This window comes from Cygnus olor, chromosome 2 (assembly GCF_009769625.2).
Source record: "Cygnus olor isolate bCygOlo1 chromosome 2, bCygOlo1.pri.v2, whole genome shotgun sequence".
Lineage (NCBI taxonomy): Eukaryota > Metazoa > Chordata > Aves > Anseriformes > Anatidae > Cygnus > Cygnus olor.
The window spans coordinates 14,537,062-14,564,551 of NC_049170.1; the positions used below are offsets into that span (position 1 = coordinate 14,537,062).

At 41.8% G+C, this 27,490-nt stretch overlaps 1 protein-coding gene and 2 long non-coding RNA genes across 3 annotated transcripts in view; 1 reads left to right on the plus strand and 2 right to left on the minus strand.

Moving 5' to 3' along the window:
- Positions 1-4,527, minus strand: part of CCNY (cyclin Y) — a 124,933-nt gene extending 120,406 nt beyond the window's left edge. The window contains 1 exon segment of the mRNA XM_040547159.1: positions 3,997-4,527. Coding sequence (XP_040403093.1) covers positions 3,997-4,150 — 154 coding nt within the window. The 5' untranslated portion in view covers positions 4,151-4,527.
- Positions 4,528-6,986: 2,459 nt separating this feature from the next.
- LOC121065958 lies at positions 6,987-10,748 on the plus strand. Its single transcript, XR_005817429.1, has 2 exons — positions 6,987-8,541; positions 9,155-10,748. It is a non-coding gene; the product is annotated as an uncharacterized LOC121065958 (long non-coding RNA).
- Positions 10,541-16,395, minus strand: LOC121065959. The gene is made up of 3 exons (XR_005817430.1): positions 15,734-16,395; positions 13,795-13,916; positions 10,541-10,686 (listed from the first exon to the last, which is right to left on the minus strand). It is a non-coding gene; the product is annotated as an uncharacterized LOC121065959 (long non-coding RNA).
- Positions 16,396-27,490: the final 11,095 nt, after the last annotated feature.

Consider the following 27,490-nt stretch of genomic DNA (forward strand, 5'->3'; position numbering starts at 1 on the left):
GGGTGGGGAAAAATAAATAAAAGAACAAAAAAAGGCTTTAAAAAAACAGTCCAGTCTTAGGAGTCTGTGCATTATAGAGCAAAAAAATTAACATGACCGGCACATGATGAAAAGGGCTGAAGAGGTTTATCTGTGATGCCCAGTTGCAGAGGATGACATTATCTGAGCTTGCAATGAAAAACAACCTAGTGACATTAACAGGAGTTTACAAAGAGGAAAAAAAAAAATTACAGGTTGGTTTTTGGGGGGGAGAGAGAAGGAAGAGACGGGGGAGGGTGTAATCATTAAGGACAATCTTCCCTTCCAATGGCCTAGGAACTCTCCACCTAGTCTCCTTTTGCCCAATTTAACCATATATGAGGTAGAGCAGCTTCGCTTCATGCCATCTTATCTGTGGTAAGATATCCCGTGTCCCCTCCCTACAGCCCCCTACTTGAGAAGCTTACTATGGAAATCATGCCCCCAACAGGGAAATCACGCCTGAGAGCCCTCTTTTCCAGCTCAGCTTTTGCACGAGACAGGGCAGCAGCGGGTCTGGCAGGGCGAGCTGCTGGGGTACAGAACGAAGCGCAGCCTGCACTGCAGCCCTCCAGCTAGCCGGGATTTAAACACACAGCCGAGCCGCTTCCATGGCTTGCACAGACAGATGTTTACACACAAATAGGATACAGAACCTGAAATGTCAAGGTTTCTACTGCTTCTGCTTACTGCTGTCATCAACACTTGCAAAGCAATGTCCTGCTGGCTGAAGGACTGAGCTAGGAATCTGCAAGACTTGAAGCTACTGCCAGAGTTTTCTTGAAGTAGATTTTTAAATGTGAAGCACTGGAAAATGTCGAAGCTCCCCCTTAGCAATAATCATCAAACAGAGCAGGTAGCCAAGGAAGGGTAACCTCTGAACTGTACGTTACCATCATCTTCTTGCGCTGTTTCCAAAAAGAAAAGTCAAAATCTGCTGGGTGGTCTTCACTATCATGAGCCTGTACAAAAAAAAGGCATCCTGGGGACTACACATAATCGAGAGAGTCAACTGTGCACGTGTGGAGTCTTAAAGAAGTCAGTTACCTTTAAGAAATTTTAGGACCGAAAAAAAAAAAACAAAAAACACCCTAAAAGAGAGAGAAATCCACCATTAACATTCTCCGGCATAAGTCATTTGATAAATTCCCCCCATTCTATCTTCTTTCAAAATTCCCTTCTCTTTCAGATATCACTTCATAAACAGTTGCAAAGCATTACAGAAATGGAGATTTTCTGACAAGGTACCACCGCCACAGAGATAATATCTTGCTATAAAACCCATTCCTAAGGGAGCAGAACTCCTCCAACCATTCTTTGAAAAGCTGCTACTGGATTGGGTTGCATCATATGAGATGATTTAAAGGCATGATCTTGAAGGCAGATTTGACAAATGTTTCTTTACAAGGCATTTAACACTGGCAAACTTCAAACAGTTCCACTTCCACCAGTACTAACAGTTCCACTTAAATCATTGTTGGAGCTGGGTCACTCCTCCTTCTTTTTCCCCTCTCCCTCTGATACTGCCAGAAACAGAGTCTGCAACAAGGAAAACCACACATCTCTTAAAAACTTAGAAACGGCCCACAAGTGATTTAAAGGCTTTAAAAGTTCCTGTTCTATTCAAGCAGCTTTACCCACTCAAAAAAAGTGTCACGACTTTCGCTGAACACGAGCATGAAAGGAACTTCCACATGAACCAACTTAACTCAGCCGCTGCATGTCACGATTGCTCAGCTCCTGAAAGCTGCACTCGCAGAGCCGAGGCTCGCCAGAGACGTGAATTTGCACTTCTTGTGCCTGGCAGCCTCTGGCACTGGCACTGGGCTGGATGGAAGGGCTCTCATTTGAAGAGCAGCAAGAAAAATAAATATGAAGTAAAAGTGTCAGAAACGTTTTCGTTCAGTGCATCAGTCGCTATCATCACTCGCTTAAAAAAAAGTACATTTGGCAAATGCTAGGAATTCGAGAAACTCCTGGAAATAGTTCATGATCTGTGGTAATATCAGGGAATCAGCACCCAGCATTTTCTCTGCATGACACAGATAAGCAGGCTATTGTTCTTCCCTTGTTCAAATATCTTCATGCAATTGTAAAATTATGAAAAAAAAATCATTATAGCTCCCTATTAAGAAGTTTTTTTTCACCCCTGTGACTTATCTGTAAACATGCGTGTGCTGTACAACTTCAAGCAACTTGACCATAAAAACATAACAGGTAGTCTAACAAGAAGTAAAATTTCAGAATCACAGTATCACCTTCCTACCCTTAGCAATCAGCCTGCCACCTCTGACTAAAAGACCTGCAGCGAGGATGACTCCAGGGTAGCAGCTCTGCAACAAAGCACACTCCAAAGAGCTGTTTTACCCAGCTATCATCTCCAGTTGTTTCATGTCTACGGACATTTACTGACCACCAGTCTCCTCAGTGACATCTTATTTTGTGGCCCCTACCCATAAAGAGCAGCAAGATAAGAGCAAGGCACAAAAACGAAACTCATAATTGTTTGGTCTTTTCAAGAATCAGACAGCTTGCCCATTTGAAAACATGGCATTTCACCAACAGCAGCCTTACACAAATAGCAAAAACACACACAAAAAACAAACAAACAACAGCAACTAAGAACATTTAAAAATTATTAATACAAATGTAACTTGTTAGAACACTAAAAATCCAACCCCAGGATTGAAACATACCACGGTTTAAGGAGAGACAAAGCAGACACGTGCCTTGATCCAACAAACAAATCAACCAACCAACCCAGATTGTTTCTTAATATAATTACTAAGATACAGAAAGTGATCTGCATTATATGCACATTTTAGCAAGCACACATGCCCTTACTATTTTCACCTATGCCCTTCTTCCATCCATGGGAAACAACCAACAAAAAAAACCAAAAACTTCAAGAACAAGGCACAAAACCCACACTCATCCACTCATCTGACCAAAAACTTTACTGCAGGATCTGTTGATGTAGATATAGAGATGCACATTGCTATGCTGGACAACGCTGCTGCTGGAAGAATTAATCATTCATCGATCAACAATTGGTTCTTTCATTTCCCTGACTTTCTCAGACCAGACCATTATGTATTTTTTTCCACCTACTACACTCCGATTTTTCAGCTGCGCGCAGCGAAGACATCTGAAAAACATTCATATTTCCAGGATTAAATTCCAGAATTCAGAGAAATGACCTTAACCAGAGAGGGAATCCATCTGCTACCAGGGACTTCATAACTTCACCGGTGCCAAGAACTGACCTAACACGAAACCGTAATAAAATCACCATCACATAAGCTACGAAAAAAAAAAAAAAAACAACACCTGGAAGGCAAAGTGAGGCGCACCAAAGTCACTCCTCCTGGCTCTCTACCAAAAGCACTGCATGTGAACTGCTCCGGGACACCGCTGACCTTCCCCCAAGTGAAGTTGCGGGGATAAATGGTGCAGGTACCCGGAGCCCAAATGGCCTGTGTAGGTTAAACTGCGTCTGCGAGTTAGGCTGGGCTCTGAGGGGCCGGAGGAGCAGCCCCTCGGGTCGGGGCCCTTCAGGGCACGGCTGAGGGGAAAGGGGGCGAAGCAACGCGCGGGCGAGCCCAGCAGCCGTGCCTCTTCGCGACAGCACCGCGGGCAGGAAGAGTCACGACAGCAGCGCGCTGTCGCGGAGGTCACTTCTCCTTGCCTTCGCTGCTGCCTGACCGGCTCTGCCCTGCGGCTTCTGCCCGCGGCCGGCGATATGCGCGACAGGCGCGACAGGCCCGTCTCAGCGCAGCCCAGCCCAGGCGTCCCCCAGCACCCCCGCCGAGGTGCCGCAGGGCTCGGGCTGCGCACCCCGGCACCACACGGCCGGGGCTGGGACGCGGGGACACCGGGGGGGCTCCGCGCCCGGGCAGGGCGAGGGGAAGGGACCGGGGGGGGGGGGGGGGAGCGGGAGCGGAGCCCCCCGGGGTTTCGCCGCCCGCCTGCCCTCACCGTCGATGTTCTCCCGGTCGCTGATGTGCTGCAGGTTGCAGCCCGTGTCCTCCCGGCTCAGGTCGGCCTCGGGGCGGTAGGACTCCAGCCGGGAGTGGGCATTCCTGCGCAGCTTGGGGCTGGAGGAGACGCAGCAGGAGGTGGTGTTCCCCATCTTCTCTGCTCCAGCCGACCCCGGCCGGGGAGGAGGCGAGGGGCGGCCGGTCAGCGGGGGCGGCGGGCGGCCATGGGCGAGGAGGAGGAGGACGAGGAGGAGGAGGACGAGGAGGACGAGGAGGATGGGGAGAGGCGGCGGCTGCGGCGCCCTGCGGCTGCACTCGCCGGCGGATCCCGCCGCTGGGTCATCCGAGGCGGCAGCCCCGCGGCGAGGGCTGCGGCAGCTGAGGGCGAGCTAAGCGCTGCTGCGCGGCCGGGCGGCGCAGGGCCGGCCGAGGCACAGCCCCATCGCCGGGCGGCGGGGCCGCCGCGCTCCTCCTCCGCCCCCGCGGGCCCCCCTCACCCCCTCGGCACCGCGGCAGCCGCAGCGGCAGCGGCAGCAGCAGCCGCCCCGGGCGGCCTCCGCCAAGCGGTTCCGGTTCAAGCGGGCGGTGACGCCTCCTGCCAGGCGGGCTGCCGGGCCGGCGGCCGTGCCGGGCTCGGCGGGGGCTGAGGGGCGGCCCCCGGCCGTGCGGCCTGCCCGCTGCCAGGCGGTTCCGAGCCCCGTGTGCGTTTACGTGACGTGAAGACGAAGCACGGCGGTGGCCGAAGGGAGCGGCGGGGCGGAGGTGGCGGCTCCCGCCCGGCGTTTCACGCCCTGAGGGCCGCAGCCCCCCGTCAGCCCCGCTGTCCCCCCGCAGGCGCTGCCCCGCCGGGGTCTCCTCACGCCAACGGCTCCGTGTCCCCCACCAGCGGGGTGTGTCCTCGGTTCCTTCAGGAATTCAGAGCATCATAGAATCATAAAGGTTGAAAAGGTTGGAAAAGGCCTCCAAGATCATGTGGTCCAACCGTCCCCATTCTGTGAGGGCTTGGTTTTCATAGAATCACAGAACCATTAAGGTTGGAAAAGACCTCCAAGATCATCTGGTCCAACCATCCCCCTACCACCAATGTCACCCACTAAACCACGTCCCTAAGCACCACGTCCAACCTTTCCTTGAACACCCCCAGGGACGGTGACTCCACCACCTCCCTGGGCAACCCGTTCCAACACCTGACTGCTCTTTCTGAGAAGAAATGTCTCCTCATTTCCAACCTAAACATCCCCTGGCACAACTTGAGGCCATTCCCTCTAGTCCTATCACTAGTTACCTGTGAGAAGAGGCCGACCCCCAGCTCCCCACTCCACTGGCGGTCACAGATAAGTGGTCAGAGGGGATGAAGAGTGTACAACCGACTGGTGATGTGCCCCTACCGTGTATTCAGAGCTTTCCCGGTCAAAATCCCTTTCTCCAGTATCAGTGTAATCCTAACGATGGAGACTCTGGATGTTTCTCATTAGTTTTGTTTTCTAGTCTTTAGACTGATGACTACTGGAGGTCTGAGTCATGGTAGTCAAATGGTTACACTGATAATTCGATTACAGAAAGACACAACTGTGTCTTTATAAATAATGCCCCAAGTTGGATAATTACATGAAAGACTTTAAGTTTTCATACTAATTTTTTTTAGACCCCACATTGCAAAGAAAAAATGATTTTTGTTTTTCAACAAGCTTCAGTGTTTATTTGATACAAGTGTACTCTGGTGGGGTACAAAACAATAAAGAAAAATAACATTTTAAAAAACACGTTGAGGATGGGTTTCTGTAAATAACGTGATACCCCAAAGCAGCGATGTACAGCCATTTGTTACATTGTCCTTTTGTGTTTGAGTAATGCAAGATGAAAAATATGTTTAGTATCTTTTGTGTGTTAGTGTCTTCTGTATTCTGTAGTCTGTGTCCAAACGAAAGGAAATAAAGCATTTGCTGGTGCTCTAGCTTAGAAATATTGTCCCGTAGTAGGATGTAATGTTAATTAGCCCTTTCCACCACCACCACGTAGGTCGCTGCAAACATCAGGCATACCCAGCTCCTCAGCTGGAGGGCTGGAGCTGCTCCCGAGCCTGCTGCCAGCCCACTCTTCTGCTCAGACCAGGACATGGCATAAACCGTGCTCACCTCGCCAGAGCCGATTAAGTCACAGATGGTCATAAGCAGTCATCAGAAAAAAATCAAACACAACTTTGCAAGAATCAAATCTATCCTAGGATACATAAAATAGAAAAATAAAACATTAGTGAAATGTCTAGCTTAGCACACCTCACAGGAGGAGTTCAACAGGGCTAGAAAGGCTTCTGTGGAAGAAGTACTTGTTTGCCTGCCTGCCATGGCTCCCTGCCCTGCCCCATTAAATCCTACCATCCTGTAGGAATCCAGACACTTTCCCATTTACAGCCGTTTTGACCTGTAGTCTCCCACCATGACTGCTCCTAAGGTGCCAGCAGCATTGTGTTCTAAACATGTGCTTGGGTACTGTTAGCTGGGAAGCCGTTGTGTTACCTTGCTTTGCTGTACCAATACCACTTAATTTTTTAGGCACAGAGCAAACATTTCATAACCCCTAACAATTTAGATTTTTTTTTAACACCTCTAAATCTATTATAACAAATCCTTAGTCAAATCTTTATGATGTACATATTCCACAGTTTTCATAATCTCTGAAACAAAACAGGCAACAACATAATGATGGAGGTTGGTTAATTCCAAAGTTTTCTTATCTAACTAGATAAGCTAAAGAAGATGTTTTCTTCGTTAGAAACAAATGATTTATACTTCAGTCCATATACTCTAAAGGTAAACATTAAAAATGTTTTAAAATATAAAATATTTAATACTTGTGATCACCTGTTGTGACCATGTAATCGCTATGTAGCAACCTATTTTCCTACTTGCAATCTCTTGTTCTGAATTTTTCATATGCCTTTATTCCTCCTCTCGCCCTAAGAGCTTGCTGAAGTACATTCTAATGGCAAAGGTGCTACAATACCTACTTAAGGAGAAGGTCAAAGAAAAGGAACACTCCTCTAGGGTAATGGTCTCACGCTGGTATCTGAGAGCTGAGACAAGTAAATAAATGAAATACGTCAGGAAAGCATGTTTGGTTTTCAATTGCGACAACTTTATTTCAGCTGTATCAAGTGTATAATGTAAATTATTATTTGATAAACGTTGGCACCGTAAAGCAAAAACAGTTCACTGTACCTCATGACTTGCTTAGATGTCATGTTTCAAAAGACGATCTTTTGTGTCTTTCCTTGCTTGGAGATCATTCTGTCCATGAAGTTTAAGATTATGTATTTTCATGAGTTTGTCCTCCCGAGGAACTTAATGCATCAGTTGAGGAACACCATAAAGCACCTAAAACTAAGGCCAAGATTGGTCAGTGCTGAGCTACCTGTGTTTATAAAGGGCTTCTTCCTGCATAAAGATATTTTTAAATCTCCACTATTCGGAAGACAATGTACTTTTATAGGTTTAATGTCAATAATGTGACCCATTAAATTTTGTTCCTGAAGTCTTCCTAGTACATCATCAACAAGTGTAGCAGATGTAGGTCACTGTTTTACTTAGAAAAGGTTTTTACCTATTTGGGGTACATAGAAGTGGTAAATATTTTTTAACCCTGAACTACTTTCTGCTTGCAAACCTAGTGATATGGGAAACATAGGTTAAAAAAAAATAATAAAATCCTTTAAAATAAAGGATTGGTGACAACTAGATCTTTTGACTCCGGATTGTCTTCCAGATACACTCTGAGAAATTTGTCATACAATACCTTCCCCACACTGCCACCTAATGTTCAATAGGAGTCCTACTGACAACTTAGGCATTAAGGTCTAAATTGCTGTATTGCCAAATTTATCACAGGGTTAATTGTTGTATGGGATTTTTTAAAAGAAAGCTTAAAATGAACATTCCTATGTACAAATGTGAAAAGTGATCTGGCTGGTCGACTGAATCATACCCTAAACTCTGTTTACAATCATGCCTAAATTTATTTTGACTAGAATATTAACTAGCACAGCAGTGATGAGCAGCTGAGGGATGTTAATTATCAACCCTCTGATTTTTTTATTATTATTTATTACTTATGTTGCAATCCCAAATTCAGTGGCAGCAAAAGACTTTCTTCCTCAAGGCAAGTTCTTCATACTTGATTCTGACCCAACCAGGATGGCAAAGTCTTTGCATTCCTCCGGAGCATGCATTCACCCATCACGGCTCAGACTTCACTGAGCTGTCCACCCCTATGGGTTCAGGTGGACTACTCCTGGGGCACGTTCCCTCTTTGTTTAAGGTGGTGATTCTTCTAGGATTAAGGCAGTCTTCTCTTTCTTGAAGGAAGTATTTCAGTGCTTGCCAAAAAATGTCCTTTTGGCCGTGTCACAAGTTATCTGGAGCCCTTCCTATGCCTACCGCAACTGTTATGCTGTCATCAGAGGCACCTGGAGGTTTCTGGGGTACTTGGCAGAATGATCCCGCAGTGACTGGTCACAGGAAAGACATCAAGACTTAACAAGAATTATGTAAGTTATGGAGTCCCTGCTCAGTGTTATCTAACTGAAAACATTTCAAATGAATTTTCATGAACTGAAGGCAGCCCTTTGGTGAACAGCACTTTTACTTAGCGAGTAAGCAGCTTTTCTGAATCTAAGAGCAGTAAGTAGAGTAAATCAAGATTTCTTTTGAATGCAAAGGGCAAAATTCAGGCTATCTACTAAATGTATTTAACTGCAGTGCATGAATTAGGATGTTAATCTCCTGCCAGCTACGGAAGAGGTAATATTCTAGGCAGTAAATCAGGGCACAAAGTCACAGTCCTGCTCTGAAGTGTGTGACAACTGGACAATCCTAGCTGTTTTCATTTACTAAGCAGCAGGAAATAGGGGATTCAGGAATGAAGGTGATACACCTTCAGGCACGCATTAGAGTACTTCCCTAAACATACATAGCCAGATAATATATTATCTGGAATATTATTGCCAGTTCTCTCACCAAACTGAAATTACTGCAGAAATAGGCAGTTTCCCTCAATTAGGGAAAGGCTGATTATTGTTTTGGGTGAAACATTTGAAGAACAACTATACTGAAATATTTATATATAGACTTAACCATTCATACTTTTTTGTATCTCTCCAGGGATGGAACAAGTTAAGATCTGTGCGTGGAGGCAGCCAGAAGCCCGGGCATTATGCACATGAGGGAAGATCACCCGTACAGCACAGAGCTGCAGTTTGGCAGGGGAGGAAAGCAGTAACAAAGCAAACTGTACCAGGGAAGCTTTTGCATTGTGGGGGAAGGCACAGGCAATTGGATTTAACCATCTGGGTGGAATTTGACTGGATTAGCTTTGGCACAGTTTCACATAGTCTTAATTCATCAGTGAATGGAGTAACTATATTGGAAAACTACTGGGGAAAAACAACATTGCCCCTGATGCTACTGTCATAGGCAGATAGAGCACAATCCCATACAGTGTCTCTCTCTGTTTTTCTCTCTTCATTGTCTCTCTAGCGATTTTTTTTTTGTGCCAGTGTGTGTCTTCCCATATCAGGATTGGCTGCCTTTTCTTGGTCTGAGATCTTGGCATGTAAAGAGCTATAATTACCCAATGGTATGGCATGGTGACTACTAGCAAGGGTGGGACTGCCTCCTCTAGAACAATAAAACCCCTTGTATAGCAAAGCCTAACTAAACAAAACAAAATAATGTGTAAAAACAGACAGTGCTGCCACGAAGGGGTTTGCCAACTGGAGAGTCTATATGGAGTATGAATAAGAGGCTACTGTGTTTTAGTCCTTTCTGCTTGTGAAAGATCCTGTTCTGTAAAGAGGTATCTGTTAATGTGTTCTGATTTCATACAGGTCTAGGCAAGAGTAACTCCTTCAGTTTCACTGAAGCTGCTCACAATTTATACAAGGAATGAGACCTGAACCAGGAACAGAAACTTAGGTTAGCATGTTCAGACATATTTTATTCTCAAATTCAGCTTAAAAATATATATATTTTTGAAAGAATAAACAAGTTTCACCCAACTCTCAACACATGGCACTTTTGAGTATCAGTCATGGCAGCTTGTAGTTACAAACATTTGTGTGTAACATGAGCTAATATATGTTAATATGCAAGGAATTTAAGTATTTAGAAGTATAGCTCACTGTACACGCATATGCTCAGGCTGAGCCCTTTATATGAAGAAAAGCATCAGGGAAGCATCTTACTTTAGCTGTCAGCTCCATAGAAGACCAGCCTTTTTAACCAGAATAGTGCAAAGTTTTGTTTGAAGAACTGATTTAAAGAAAAGTTAAAGGTTTCAGAGACAGGGAACCAAGCTGAATACTGTGAACTGTACTGACTCATCTCAAGAATTGCCCCCATGAAACACATTCTCAAACTGATTAAATTTCTGTCATTTTCTATATAGAGGTGAAAATAGACTTTCCGCAGTTAATTTTCAAACCAAGAGGTGAAACAAAAAAGTGAGGAAATTCTCAGTATGAAAATTAAAGCTCTTAAAGTGTCCAAGCTTTCAACAGAGAAGTGTCCAGGCATAAGCCTTATTGATTTTTAGCAGAGTACTACTATTGTGAATGCCTGTAGGAACACATTTAGAATTGTAGAATTGTAACATTACTCTCCTCAAGACAAATCCCCTGTTTCTGTGAATATACCTGGAAAACACAGAAAATGGAAACAGAGGTAAAACAAACAAACAAAAACACAACAACAACAAACAAATTAATTAACGCACTTAACAAAACAGCAGATGTATCAGTTTGAGTCTATATTTCATAAATATTTTATTCAACCTTCTCAAGCCCTGTAGAGATTAGGCAATACCTTTTCCTTTGAAAAATAATGTAAAATTAAAAACTGTTCACCTAAATGGGGGAAAATCTTTCCTTTATTTTTCTATTTGAACAGTGAATTCTGTCCACTATCAATGGGCATTGGTCCCAGTGTCCTTTGAAAGAAAAGGCTGGACTACAAAAGTAATGCTAACCTCAATGTATGATTTTCAAAGTCCTCTCCCTCTCAATGAAAAAGTACCAAGGACATAACCAATCCTACAGAATTAAAATTAAGGCTCCCATATCATTGAATCATAGAATGGTTTGGGTTGGAAGGGACCTTAAAGATCACCCAGCTCCACCCCCCTGCCATGGGCAGGGACACCTCCCACCAGACCAGGTTGCCCAAAGCCCCATCCAGCCTGGCCTTGAACACCTCCAGGGATGGGGCAGGCACAGCTTCTCTGGGCAGCCTGTGCCACTGCCTCACTGCCTTCTGAGCAAAGAATTTCCTCCTAACCTCTATCATAAATCTCTCCTTTTTTAATTTAAAACCATTCCCCCTTGTCCTGTCACTATCTGACTGAGGAAAAAGTTGTTCTCCATCTTTTTTATAAGCCCCCTTTAAGTATTGAAAAGCTTCAATGACATCTCCCTGGAGCCTTCTCTTCTTCAGGCTGAACAGCTCCAGCTCTCTCAGCCTTTCTTCACAGGAGAGGTGCTCCAGCCCTCTGATCATCCTCGTGGCCCTCCTCCGGACCCGCTCTAACAGCCCCACGTCCTTCTTGTGCTGGGGGCCCCAGACCTGGGTGCAGGACTCCAAGTGGGGCCTCACAAGTGCAGAGCAGAGGGGCAAAATCCCCTCCCTCCCCTGCTGGCCACCCCTCTGTTGATGCAGCCCAGGATGCAGTTGGCCTTCTGGGCTGTAAGAGCACACTGTTGGTTCATGTCAAGCTTTTCGTTCACCAGAACCCCCAAGTCCTTCTCTGCAGAGCTGCTCTCAATGAGTTCTTCTCCAAGTCTGTCCTCATGTCCGGGATTGCCCGGACCCAGGTGCAACACCCCGCACTTGGACTTGTTGAGCCTCATCAGGTTCACGTGGGCCCACTTCTCAAGCTTGTCCAGGTCCCTTTGGATGGCATCCCTTCCTTCTGTTATAACTGCACGAAATCAGCTTGGTGTCATCTGCAAACTTTCTGAGGGTGCACTCAACCCCTCTGTCTATGTTGTGGATAAAGATATTAAACAGCACCAGTCCCAAGACAGACCCCTGAGGGCCTCCACCTGGACACAGAACCATTGACCACCACTCTCTGGGTGTGGCCTTCAAGCCAACTCCTTATCCACCGAATGGTCTGCCCTCCAAATCCATCTCTCTCCAGTGTGGAGATCAGGATGTCATGTGGGACCGCGTCGAAGGCCTTGCAGAAGTCCAGGTAGATGACATCAGTCAGTCTTCCCTTGTCAGTTGATGCAGTCACTCCATCACAGAAGGCCACCAGACTGGTCAGGCCGGTGGCGGAGCTGTGCTGGCAGTCTCGGATCACCTCCTTGTCCTGCATGTGCCTTGACATTGCTTCCAGGAGGATCTCTTCCAGGATCTTCCCAGGCACAGAGGTGAGGCTCACCAGTTCCCCTGAGTCCTCCTTTCTGCCCCTTTTGAAAATGGGAGTGATATGAAGGTTCAAGATTTTTCCTCAAAACATAGGAAAAGCCAGCATGAATTTAAAATCAGTTTCTATTTCTATGGACAAAAAAAGGAAGAGAAGGCTGCCTCCTTTAACCAGGTGAAGTTCATTTTCATTTCAGTTGCTACTAGCAAGCCGTCAGTCAGACACGTGATCTGAAATACAGCTTAAACTGTATTTTGCCATAAAACTTTCTGCTTATTCATTTTCTATATTTTAAACTATGTAATCACAGAGATAGTAGCACTGCTTGTTTTATTTGTGGGAATAACAACCCATTGATTTGCATGCAGTCAAGGAACCCAAATTCACTTTTCTGCTCCTCTGTAAACTGCGTGCAAGACATTCATCGACCCTTCATCTGTTTCTTAGATCCCTTTCACTGAATCAGGAATAAAATCTCACTGTCTCAAATGATATTTGTAAGTCTTGAAAATAGCAAGATGTTCATGTGTCATAGAAAAGGGGACCAAGTAAATAAAATGGCAGAATACTCCATCATCATAGATATTCTACCCTGTCGTGGTGCTTGACGTGCACACTAATGCTTCCTGATGCAGACAGCACCCGTATCTGTCATTCAATGTGAAGCAAACTCTGGTATGTTGTAACACATTTTGCCACTTGCGTAGCATATTAACTTTGCTGTCATCATCACTCAACAAGCAGATACATCAGTTGACTGCAGAAATGCCAACACGAGAGTGTAAGTTCATAGGTTAAAAAAAGTCATCTTTTCTCTATAAATAGTCAGTCTAAATCACCAGAGTCTGCAATATGGGCCTGGAAAAACTAGTCACTGACCTACAAACACTTCCCACTGGATGTCTGTGAATCCATTTCACACAGTTAAAAGTGACAAGAGCCAAAGCAGATAAAGAAACAGAACCATATGGTAAAATAAAGAATAGACTGTCCTAGCAACTGTGTAAATAAAACCAAGAAGTAACAAATTGTGCAATTGTTCTAAATAGTCAAAAGGCAAAGTGGCTTGTTTAAAGAGACTTTTTAATAGAAATAAAAATCAGGGAATACTTTTCAAACTGTTTAAGAGGAGGTGATTATATATTTTCACCACTCTGCAGTCCTTGAAGCAGCTCTGGAATTGTAGCAGCTGGCAAGCCAGAAGGCTTTAAGATCTGCTGCTGCATCTAGGAATCTATGGTTGAAGAGCGGACTCAGCACAGCAACTTCTGTAGAAAACTGCTGACTAATATTGGCAAGAACCTAGTCTGAATTATACTTCAAATAACTGAGAATACAATTACTGAAGACAGTTTTATCTCAAATAAGGATCTACCTTGCTGTTTTTCCTTCTAAGTTAATGCTGCCCTGTTCTGCTGGAACTCTTCAGTTAACACTTTTCCAAAACATCCCCTCTGACAGACCTCTATCAGCCATAAAACACCTTCAGGGGGTGTGCTACAGGACATAAAGTGCATGCATTAGAAGGGTATTTTTTCTCTGGCCCAGTTCACTGCATCACCAGGTTTATTGCAGCATAATTTTGTTGCAGTTACAAGAGTGACACTGTTTTAAAGAGAACTTACTAATTCAGTGATGACTCTGTCCCTTTATTTTAAAGCTACTTAACTGAAAAGGATTTAGAGACATCATTTTTTACATCTCAGGAACTTCAAACTGTCACACATTTTGACAATTTATTAAGTTCTAATGATGAACATGAAAGCATATTACAACATATGATTATAAACTATAGCTCTGCCAGATATGCTTGGCTGGAATAGTAGATGACAGACGTCACTTCTATTTTCTAAAAACAGGAAAACATCTTGTATAATTCATGACAGAAAATCTGTATACAAGCATATGCACATTTTCTTTAAATTTTATTACAGAACTTCTAAAATAGCAGCAAGACCTCTTCAATAAATAGCAAAAGCACAATTAAAGAAGGCTGTTTTTGTTTCTGCAATGGGTGAATTACATGAATTGCAGAATTTGGTGCAAGATTACAAAGCAAAATTCTTTGGAAGGCTTTGGCAGTTCAGATCAGATTTCACAGTTGCCCCTTGGAGCTTTAAAGCTGATGAAATGCAGTCTTTGGACTTGATATATTCAAATTATACAAGTTTATGTATACAAATTATACAATTCAAGCCCCTAACCTCAACCTTTGTTATCTTTGACCATAGGAGCATTACTAAAGGTCCATCTCACTGGCTAAATGTGGTCGTTTATCCACGATGATCACACAGTATTTTCTTTAGCTGGTTTCATAATTTTCCCAGTTGTTCAGACTGAGACATGTTAAGAATTTGCAACTTGTATGGGATTCTCTATATTGCTAAAAAGTATGCCTATTTGTTGGTGGCTACTTTTTCGCAACAAATATGTGCTGGCATAGCATTTAGGATAAATCACGCTGCTGGCCACAGTGTAGCCAACAAAAGAACATTTTATACATGACAGTAATGCAAAACACATTTTCTATCATTCATCTGGAGTGCTAGGGCTCACAGGGTCTGGGTTTGATCTATACCGCTAATCACGCACACTCCCACTGACAACAGGGTATAAAATGAAATAAAAAAAAAACAGAAAAAAAAAAAGAAAAAGCCTTGCAGAACCAGACATCCCAGAAGCAACCATGAGACGAAAGAGAAATACAAAGAGTGCGTTAACTGTCTGCCTTCAAGTGCTCAATATCCTGCCTTTAAGCATGCTTGAATGCCACGTACAAATCTGCAGACACCAAGCAGTAAACGTATGTGTTTATTCCTGTGGAATAATGAATGCATCGCTAAAAACTGAATCATAAGGTCAGTCAGTGAGGAGAATACAAATAACTCTAACGGCTTTGGCCAGACGTAACACAGGCAGAATTAGGTTGGGCTATTCACTCCTTGCTCCTCACTCCACCAACCACTGCTCAGGTTTAGCTTGCCCGTATTTCCTGAGAATGTTCCTGTGGTGGTTTTTTGGTTTGTTTTTCTCCTTTTTCAGGGATAACATAAGCATGGCAGGGATAGAACGCAAGCTATCAGACTGTGGATTCAAACACTTGGTCTAAATAAACACAAACCCTGTCTCGCTCTCAACCATAATAAGGCCTGAAACAGAGAAGCACTGCACAACTTGAATCAACTTTTTCACGTGGTATCCCTATAAAGATGCAAGGCTAACAGTACAACACTGTTCTCAGCCGAAGCTTCTGCACATAAAGATGTGCTGTCCTCACTGGCCATCAAACTCAGCACAACTTCAACGCGACTTACAGAACTATCTGTGTAAGGCAGTGTCCCCAGAACATTACACAGGAAGTTTAGGCAGAATACAAACGTATCAGGACTTCACTGCTGGCGTGGCATGTAGAGGTTATTCGTGTCCCATCCAAGAACTTGTTAGGTATGGCAAGAAGAGGAATTAGGTTTAAGGTTCATAGATGTAAGGTTCTGAAATCACAGGAGTACATCACAATGAGAGGCGTGGATGCCCTTAACTAAGCATTATCAAATATACCCTTACACAAACTCTTGCATCATTTTTTTTTTAAAAGAGAAAGCATTAGTCCATGACAAAGCAAATATTTTTAGTCAGTTACAGCAGGAGGCAGCTGCCTTTGTCACTAACCAATTCTCTTTATATAACAGCAAAAAGCACTGCGGAAGAAAGTATCGAGGTGCTGATGGGTTGCAAGTAGAGCCTAATTCTGTCTGTGGGATTTTCTGAGGGAGAAGGATTGTATGTATCTGTCTCTCTTGGGCAACTAAGGAGTTCAGTTTCTTAACTCTTTAAAAGTCATTGTTACTTCCACCACTGATCTCTGTGAGTATCCTGGAGCCCTATATTTAAAGCATATATATTTTGGAACCCTATTAATGTCTGTAATTTAGCTCTATGGACCAAATATAAAACCAATTTTCATGGAAAATTTCTATAGCAGTTTATTTCAATGAGCTAATTCGTATTTCTGCATCCATATGTACTGGGCATCACCAATTAAAGACTTTGATTTGCATTAGTAGGAACGACAGCAATTTAAATCCAATATGCCTGATCATATAAGTGAGGAGAATGACAAGATGCAGAGGGTAATGCCCAGAAAGTGCAAGAGCACAAGACAGCCACTGGACTCCAGACAGGGTTGCACAGGTCATAAACACACAGAATGGCAGAGGCAGCAGCTGTAACACAACTTTGTAAGTAAAAAAATGGTGTGTGTTACTGGAAAGACTGAGTGCATATGCTTAAATACAGGGTAATAAAAAAGTTTCTGTCTGCATGGAGAAGTAATCACACGTGCCCTAATGCTGCCAGCATCAGTGGCAAGTGGTACTGCAAAGATAAAAATAACTTTGATCACTTTCAGATCTGTACTGATTATTAATTTATGTTATTCATGTGAGTAACACAACTTTTGAAGTTTTCATCTGGAATCCAAATAAGCTAAGTAACTATTTGGGTTAGACTTGAGATACAGGTTGGGAAACCTCATTGCAACTACATTGTACAATTTTTACATTGTGCAATGTTCAGTTTTAAACCTTTCTCCTTAAAAAAATCTGGTGAAGAGTTTAGAGCTTTTACTGTGAGACCTTTTCACAGGCAACAGTGAATTCAGTAACATACCGTTACTGACAGTGAATTTATTGACAAAAATACAACACATTTTAACAAAATATTAACAACACTTTGGAATTTTATCCTGGGATTAAATTCCAAATCAACATTTGACTCCTTCCCAATAGTTGCAGAATCACATTAGATTGAACCCTGTTTATATTGTTATGCAATTGCCCCCAAATGGCTTTCTTCCCTTCTGTAAATATCCATAAAATATTTCTAGAATATATTCAAAAGATTAAGAAGTACTCAGAAATAACTAAGTTCTTACTAAACCCATAAGTGGGTTATGCTAAGAAAGGTAAAACATGCTAGTTGCTAAGAAGGTGTAAAGAAAATTGAAATAAAATAATCATTATCTAGTATTTAATAGTCACAGATACCGTAGTACTTTAGTTTTGTGTAAGTATTTCTATGCGGGTTCACCAAGGTAGAAAAATTAATGAGAACATGATCAGATATTTGACAAAACATAATGCAACAAGGCCAGATCTAAAGAAAGACTTCATTATCTAAAATGGGATATAAATGAACTTGGATAACCTCACTTCCTAAAATTAAGAGCACCTGACATGACTACAGTTCTTCTCCTGTTAACAGCTACACTTTTTTCCAGTCCTCACAGGGCTGGTTAGGCTGTATGTGACCAGCTCAGAGTCCAGAACACAGGCCCGATACCATGGGCGGTCTCAGTTAACTGCAGAGTTGCAAAACCTGCCTTGTGCTTTCTGATCAAACTCGACATGAAGCCCAAGCTATTACTACCCTTTAAAATGACACAATCCATGACATGTTTATACAGCATCTGTGGCAGAATCAGGATTCCTCTCCTGATGTGTGGGACCTGCCTTCAGTTCCTCCTCTGTCCAAGAACACTCAACCTTACCTCTCCTAGGAAGTCTTTAACGACCACGCTACTCAGGGTCCGCCATCTGCGCAGCATCATTCTCACACAATACTATCATCTCCACTTCTTTACCAAAGCTGTTCCTCTCCAAATTTTTTGTCTTAGAGATGCCCAGGAAAGTGATGACATCACCATCCCTGGGGGTGGTCAAGGAAAGGTTGGACGTGGCGCTTGGCGACATGGTTCCATGGACCAGATGATCTTGGAGGTCTTTTCCAACCTTAATGATTCTATAAAAAAATCGATCTGTCTTGAAAAAGGTCAAGATAACTCTATTGTGGGATGCGTCTGAACTAACTTGAGCTATTGGAAGGCTCGTCCTCTTCCTCATAGCTCATCTCTGAACTGCTTGTACATTCAGTGGAAGGAAATGGACTTCACCAAGGGCAAATAATTCCATCCTCAGAAAGATATGGACTGCACTGCAGAAATGCTGCCCGTTATTGCACTGAGCAAATTAAAACTACAGAGGAATACCTAGATTTTAGATGACTATTTTCTAGATAAAACAAATAGTACTTCAAGCAATTATCAAACTCACACAGGAATGCAGACAAAGCAGTCTTGGACTTTCCATGCCTGCTCCTATGAATGTTTGTGAATTTTAATGTGAATACTCACATCCCGTGCTGGGAGCCTGAACACACTGACACAGAGATCCAGTCACCACATTCAGGACCAAGTGCCTAGAATTTAGATGTGAAACAATTTACTGCTTGATCTGTCTGGACATTAAGGTAACGCTATCTCCAGCAGTAGGTCCAGAAATGTTGCTGTAGTTCTCTTAGCAGGCTGCACTTTAAGGTCCCGCTGTCAGTTTGGCTCCATCTACTGCATCCACTAACCACTGAGCCTGAAGTAAACACGCAGTTCAAGTCCCAGGAGCGAAGTACAATGTTATTCAGCCAGTTCTGCTTCTCTCATACGATGACATATTCAGCCTCAGGAACTTTGAATGAGAACCAGGCATAGCACTCCCAGCTCACCATAGCATTTCATACCACTCCTACTGAATACTGGGCTAAGACTGCAGGCTTTACTTTTTTTCCCCCATCACATTTCTTGCAGTAAACTCCTTCATTTTGCCTCAGGTACTTACTTTGCTTTTGTTGTTCTTTTGCTGTTCTTTTGTTTGTTAGTGTTTTGGCTTAGGTAAGCAGCTTCAAAGAAAATAAGAATTTAGAATAGCTTCTGTTGGTTCACATGGAAAACATACTGTCAGGTCCAACTATGCCTTCTGCTACATTACCAACTGAAATGAACAAAAAATCTGCTGACTCAGGCTAAAATCAAGTATTACCCGATCAGGTATTAGCCCTGTTCTCTTTATTTTAAAATACCCTTTATTTTGCATTATATTGCTAAAGATTCAGAGCCATTGTGCTTATGAAGAGATTTTATTAATGCGATAGGTTTATCACCCAATCAAGTATGCATTTTAAAACCAAGCTGCTGTTTTTACAACATTCCTCTGTATTGCAATAGGGTTAATTTTATATCAACAATTCCATTAATTGTTTTTCACTTCACTGGGCGTCTGTCTGAGATCCCAGAAAAATAACATCTAAAAAGTGACCTAGATACTTAACTACTGTGCCAGTTTGCAAGGGGCACCAATTGACTCACATTTTCTGTTTTCATCTATACACAATTTCTCTTGTGCAGTTACATAAATCATTATAAAGTAGTCAAGCATTTTTTTCTGTATATGAAGACTTTTTTCCAAGAGCCAGTTAAAATTAAATCCCTATCCTAACCAAAAATAAAGTCTATGTAGATACTTTTAATCATGTTTTCCTCTGTCCTAAATGTAAGTCTACATGCAGTGCGTAATAAATGCATACAACCCCTTCATGTTTCTTGTAATTTCAGCAGAGGTAGACATTTGAATGAGTATTTTTACATTATCTGTTGTAAACTGATTCTGTCAGACTCTAGATTTCATAGCTGGAGTCTCCTATTTTCAAAACCTGGGCAGGTGGGCAAGGAAATGGTTTGGCCTGATTTAAAGCCTCCTGTAAAACTTTAGAGCACAGCTTTGGTATTTTTGTTATGGGGATGCCTTTCTTGTTGTGAGGAAGCTTTTCCTACCTTCAGATTTCATCATATACCTTTATTTTACACCAGTACACTTGGAAAAGCTCTTTGATGTAGCCATTTCTCTGGCACTGAAGTGTGTACGATAAAGCATAACAAATTCCATTGCCAAAGGTAGATGTGAACCACCTTTCTCAAGAAAAATTTGAATGTGAACATTATTACCTAGAGCCAGCGAGGTCATTAAACTCTGCAACAACAGCCATCACCCCAAGAGAAGACTTTGAAAAAGAAACTACAAGAAATCATTTAGGAAAAAAAAAAAAAGATACCCGCAGAAATAAGAATAACTTGCATAAGTTTCCATGTATTTGGCTTTGGGCAAATATCCACTAGAAGCAGAGGCTCTGCTGTCAGCCATTTAATAAGGAGAACTGGTACAACTGTACCACTATAATGCGGCTCTGACCTGAGGCCTACAGATATTGCCATACGTATTTGTACTAGCTGCTTCTCCTCTTCTGCAAAACGTTTTCAAGTAGGATGGTGAGACCTCTGCTGTAAGAGAAGAGGTCAGTTGTGTTATCAGGGAAAATCCATTTCCAATCCTTAGGGCACTAAATGGCAGACACACCAGACCAAGCAGAAGGCTTGAGTGTTTCTAGAGCTAAAATGTTTGCTAAAGAAATGGAGCATTATTTCTTTCATTCAGGAGAGGGAGGGCTCTGGGAACAGAATGGCTCTTTTTGTGAAACTGGCTGATCTACTCAAACAGCAAAAACTAATGGTAAATGTTGTTTAAGAAGAGTGTTTCTACCCTCAGAAATGATTCAATCCAGGGAAAAGTCACGCATCCAGATCTAACGTTAGCTAAATTTGCTATGGTGAAAACAGCTGCAACAGCAAATTGACTGTATAAGCTTTGCAGCCATATACTGCTGGGGGATGTGGAACTTCTAGAGAGGGTCCAGCACAGAGCCATGGAGATGAGGATTGGGGCATCTGTCCTATGAGGTATGACCAAGGGAGCTGGGCCTGGATAGCACAGAGGAGGAGACAGAGGGGATCTTATCAACCTCTACAAATACCCGAGGGACAACGTAAAGAGGATGGGGCCAAACTCTTCTCAGTGGTAGCCAGTGATAGGACAAGGGGTAACGGGTATAAATTGAACCACAGGAGGTTTCATCGCCATATGAGGAACAACTTTACTGTGAGGGTGACAGAGCACTGGAACAGGCTGCCCAGAGAGACTGGGGAGTCTCCTTCTCTGGAGATATTCAAAACCCGCCTGGATGTGATCCTGTGTAATGTGCTCAAGGTGACCCTGCTTGAGCATGGGGGTTGGACTAGATGATCTCTGGAGGTCCCTACCAGCCTCAACCATTCTGTGACACTGCAGTGAAAGTGGATACCAACCCTCTTTAGATCGTCTCAACTACAACATAAACTTTAAAAACAGTTTTAAACTATGAGTTAACATTACATTTATGAATGGAAATTACATGGTGTAACTGCTTTGTTAATTATATAATTGAATTAATCCCTTAATCAATAACAACCATTCTGAAACCATACATCATCTTTTGGTTTCTTGTAGTACATGCCCATTAACTTACCATACAATTCCAAAATTCACTTGCTGAACCTGAGATCACAACCCATGTATTTGGCTATATCTCTTTAATGGAAAAAAAAAAGTCTATTTAGGAGCTCTGTTCAGGCCTCATAAGAGCTTTGGGAAAACCACTACACTACACAGTTCTGTATAATCTATGCATACAGATAGCCGCTTGCACACGTGACCATCGGATGGAATACTCTACATTCATGGTAATGCAGAAATGGGTGATTTATTAGAAGATTTATTATCCAGCCTGAAGAATGGACTTTCTTCATCACTGCCTTTATCTTTTCCTGTTTTCTATATTCCCTCTTTCAAACCCTGGCCTCCTTTCCTATTGCCAAAATGATCTTTCCTGGATTAAGTTGCATTAAAATTGGATTAAAATTATTTCCTGTTATTGTCACACAATTATGTTTCTAAATATGCTTATTTATTGCATTTCATTTTCATGACCCAGAACTAGTAAGTGCTATGCTTCAATAGCAGTATTTCTAACAACAATTTTTATGTATTTAGATAACATTCCATGATTATTAGAATGAATGTAATCAAAAGTAAAGAATTGTCATTTTATCTTTAAATAAATGAAACTATCAGTCAGGAAGACTCTAGAAATTGAAATTTTGTCAATACAGTATTCTTTCCCGTTAAAAGGCTATCAAACCTTAAATTACTTTTATTACTTGTACTGACACAGGAACAACACAAAAATTGAGTTTGTGTTCTCAACCACAGAACACCTTTTACTATAGTAAACATCTCCCCCCCGACTTGGATACAAGAAATTGTAAATTCTTACATCTGGATACAAAAAACTTCTCCTTCTGTAATACCTTTTGACTGCTTAATAAGTCTTTGGAAATAAAGTGTAGACATTTATACTCCACAAGGTGTCACTCTAAAACAGCTGGAAAATTCGTGTCTTGTATTTCAAGCTCTGACCCAAAAGGTCAGAAATGACTAGCATTTGTAATCTAACAGAGTGAACTACCAGACTTTCTTCACTTAAAGCTACTTTAATGCAACGCTGTAAGGGCAATAGGTATTTTTTCTTGTAAATAACACATTTCAAAGCCAGTATATATATATATATTTATTTAACATTTGTGCCTAGCTGAAGCCTACAAAATTGTCAGTAACTGTTTAAATCCAGGATAGCATCCAGCAACATTTAATCAGGGTACATTCATTCCTTGCCTCTTAGCCAACTCCTGTTGGCTTAGCAAAGAGGCAGAGTACAGCTTCAGACTCAAATACTTTGCAGACCTAAACTGTAAAATTTTAAATAAAAATAAATACTTTGTCTATAAACACATTTTCCTTTTAAATACATATGGTGTGTTCTGCAGAAGTCTGAATGCCTCTCCAAAATACAAATAGTTGTCAGCAACAAAACTATTGTCCTGGTTTCAGTTAGGACAGAGTTAATTTTCCTCCTAGTAGCTGGCAGGGTGCTATGTTTTGGATTAGAATGAGAAGAGCGCTGATAACATGCTGATGTTTTAATTGTTGTAGAGCAGTGCTTACACCAAGCCAAGGACTTTTCAGCCTCTCTCTGTCCTGCCAGTGAGCAGGCTAGGGATGCAGCAGGAGCTGGGAGGGGACAGACCCAGGACAGCTGACCCAAACTGGCCAAAGGGGTATTCCATACCATCTGATGTCATGCTGAACAATATATAGGGGTGGCTAGCCGGGGTGGAGGGGGGGCTGCTCGGGGATAGGCTGGGCATCGGTCAACGGGTGGTGAGCAATTGCATTGTGCATCACTTATTTCGTACACATTATTACTATTAATACTATTATTATTATTATTGTTGTTGTTATTCTTTTCCCTGTCTTAATAAACTGTCTTTATCTCAACTCACAGGCTTCACTTTCCCGTTTCTCTCCCCCATCCCGGAGAGGGAGGGGGGAGGGTGAGCGAACGGCTGTGTGGTGTTTGACTGCCAGCCGGGCTAAACCACAACAACTATGAAACCTCCTTTTCTGCAGTTCACCTGCAATCAGTGAATTAAGTCTCTGGAGTCTAATAGGAGGAAAAATTCCAATTAGATTTTCTCGTATCTAACAAAGCTTACATTGTAGTTTTTTCTTTATTACCTCCGTGAACAGCATGGCCTTCTTTGGCATCACCTATTTTCATGAAACTTTTGAGAGATTCTTAAGACATCTATTTAATTGAAATTGTCTGTCAGGTTCAAAACATACTAGAAGAAATCAGACAAAAACATGACTGCCCGTCACTTTGTAGGAAACAAGATTAATATATCAAGAAAATGAAAAGCATTTTTGAGAAAGGACACAGAACATATGGAATAGATCTGTTAGCATGAGAGAGAGCTATAGTTGACAAGCTACACGCTACTAGAGCAAAAACTGGAAACAATTTTCAAATGTTAATGCTTTTCATCCTATGCTCAGTATAACAGAACTCTAATCCCTGCATAGAGCATTTGGATTCTTATATAAAAACAATACAGAGCTAAGCAAAAAAGCTCCAATGTACAAATTGACAATACCTGTCTGCTTGTGTTACTCTAACGCTACAGCTTTCAATGACTTTTCGCTCATGATTTTTTTTCCTCTCTTTCTTTCTGGCCATATTTCATATCAAGCCAAACTCTGGTAGACACACTTCAAAAAAAAAAAAGTTAATTAGGTCAGGGCTCAGATGAGGGGAACAGGAGAATATCTACTTTAAAGTTCTCAACAAATTTTGGTTGTGTACTTGCATCAAGAAGGCTGCAATTCCAAGCCCGTGTCCTGATCTTTGAAGCAACTGACAGCCTCACTAGTGAAGAGGCACACGTGTAAGAACTGAGCATTTTCTTCTTTGTACAGCAGCTGACAAAATTCTGAAAGTTTTTATTACATACAGCTAGGATCTCTCAGAATGTAATTCTTCAGAACCAAAACATGTCAGCATGCATTGAACTCAGAAAGTGTTTGCACTTCTCTCACTCCTGTAAGACTTAAGGGAAGTTAGACACTTCATAAATACCTTGCTGAAACAATAATACTTTAAAAAATGTTACAAGAATTACTTTAGTAGACGCAGCCCCTGTACATTATAGAATAATGTGTCTTAGTTTTGTATTATTTTTATTAGAGCCTGCCTTGCTCCATATGAGATTTACACCATCATAGATTCAGATGAGGCAGAGGCTTCTTCCTACCTCTCATGTTCTTCTCCAGACTAATCTTGTTAAATGGCTCTGGTGCAGCTTTTACCTGGTATAAGCACAACCACATTCGGGGAAAAAAATCATGAAAACAAGACCAACAAAAGCTTCATTCAAGACCATTTGGAAGTTATAAATTTGAAACCACAAAATAAAAACAATAACTTGGCTAGGTAGCAAGACTTCTGAGCTGAGACATTTTTATAGTTATTCCATTCACAAGACGTATTAATCACACCTGACTCCACTGATACGGCTATAAAAGGAGAGGAAAAACCTCAGCACTTACCATAACAAAGATACTTCCTCTGCTGTTTTTCCCATTCAAGTCATACATAACACAATGAAGTTATTTTTTCCCCTCAGTCTACACACAGCATTCAACTCTCACATTACCCTCTCTGAGACTTTGTGTACATACACACCTTCTGCTTCATAACATGGCGAACAAACACACTGCAATAAGGAAGCTGCATCTCAGAAGTGGGAAAAAAAGCAGAAACCTGAGAAAATAAACTAGAAAATATTCATTACAGATAAATTAAAGTGATTTTTGCTTCTAGCCATTGCCAGTCTTCATGAGATACTATCAAACTGGCCTGAAATTAACTAACTCATTTTCTTAAGCTTTTAAATCAAGCAAATACTCAAACTAGTACAACTTTGGCTGGAATAATGAAATCATTGGTACCTCTCATCCAGAAGAGCCTCATAGTGCCATGAAAATCTCCAACCAAATGAAACCCACTGCCCTGTAAGACCACATTTTATACAGGAATGCTAACAACCAAAAATCAGCTGCTTAACAGCTCAGCATCAGCATTCAACACATTCTTGTCACGTACACACCCAAACACAAAATCTGAAGTGAGATAAAACAGAGAAGAACTGTGGGCAAAATGAGGCAATCCAAAATAGCAGCTGAGCTGCTGTTCTCTTTGAAGGGACACTTCATTCAGAAAAAGACCACACTGGATTTAGCTATTACTCTGATATCTGTAGGATAATAGGACAGATCAACAATTATGTTTGAAAATGGAAGGAAAACCCTGGAGAACGAAGTGAGAGATGATAGAGCCTACAGTCTTTAGGTCTACATCTGTGCAGGCAGAAAAACTACAGTTATTCTTGCAAATAGATCTTGTAAAATCCATAGGAACTAACAATCCAATAAATAAACAAACAAACCAACCAACCACACAACCCAAATCACCAAGCCCACGCCTACTCACAAAATATACTGTTTTTAATCCCAATTTTCCCAGCTCACATCAGCTGAGGTTTAGACATTCGAGAGCTAACAGCCTAGAGATTTCTCTTTTTAACTCTGCTCCCCCCATCTGCTTAGATGGGGAAGAAAACAGCTATGACTCAAAGCTGCACCTTAAGAGGAAGCTGACTATTACATTCCTCATCACCCACAACTCTAGGAGGCTGAAGGCATTCTTGAAGAGACCATTTCCCCTGAGCAACATGAAGTTATGTTTGAAAATAATAAAAAAATCCATGCAGTCCTTTGTGCATACTCCTGTGAAGTAAAAGCAGATCCTCCAGCTATCTATCTCAGATTCAGCAAAGGAAAATAGTTTTGTGCAATATGGATATGATTTTCTTGCCGAAAGAGAAATCACAATTATTTCAGCCTTTCTAACTGGTACAGGAGAAAAAAAATCCTGACTCTGATAAATAACAGGTTGGACAATGCTCAAGTTCTCCTCTAATAAACTCAAGTTCATTTAATGTTTCTATAATGAGAACAATACTGTGTCCAAAAGGCCCTTCTCCTGTACCACACCAAGCATTTGAGTTCACAAATCTGAATTAGAATCAGATTCCTATGGAAATTATGTTGGTATCTAGAGCTCAGAGCTAGGTTTTCACTGTGGAAGTAGGTTCTTCCCAAACTTGTCGATGCGATGGTGACACAGCCATCAAATAAGATAATTAAGACTAAACACATCTCCAGTTGTTATTTGTACATTCCTAGCAACTTCTTTTTCTGAAAGTAACAACAGCATCAAATTGTGGGAAAAGGCATTAAAACCAATGATACACATGCTCGAAGACAGAATGTGGGTTTTGATCTTGTGGTCGAGAAGTTGTTTGAAGAGTCTCCCTTATTAACAGTCATCAAACCTCTGTGGTTATGGATTCTGACATAAAGAGGGAACTAAATCATCTTCAATACAGAAGAGGACAGTAGATGCTTCTAATACAGTTTGGTAGAGCTTCATAGTTACCTAGCTTGCTTTTCATAATACCAGATACCAGAACGGATTGTCACACTCAAAAAAAAAAAAAAAAAAGATTATAAAATTATGAATTAATACCGTAAATTTGGTGTGGAAAGGATAGTATGCGATGAGTGACAATTTGGTTATCATACAAACACTATCAATTCAACTAAGACCTAGAGCACAGGAAATCTGAAATATTAATTCAGGCAGCTCAACACACGAGTAGTTCCCTCTTCAACAACTGGATTAGGACAAATTTTTATGAAAGTCCTCATAGAATAGCTTCATAATTAAAAGGCCAAGCATTAACCATGCAGAAGGAACCAAAGCAGGCATCAAGGGTCCTGTATGCCTTCTCAGAAAAGGCTGGTTGTTTTTTTTTTTTGGTTTGTTTTGTTTAAAAAAAAAAAAAAAAAAGA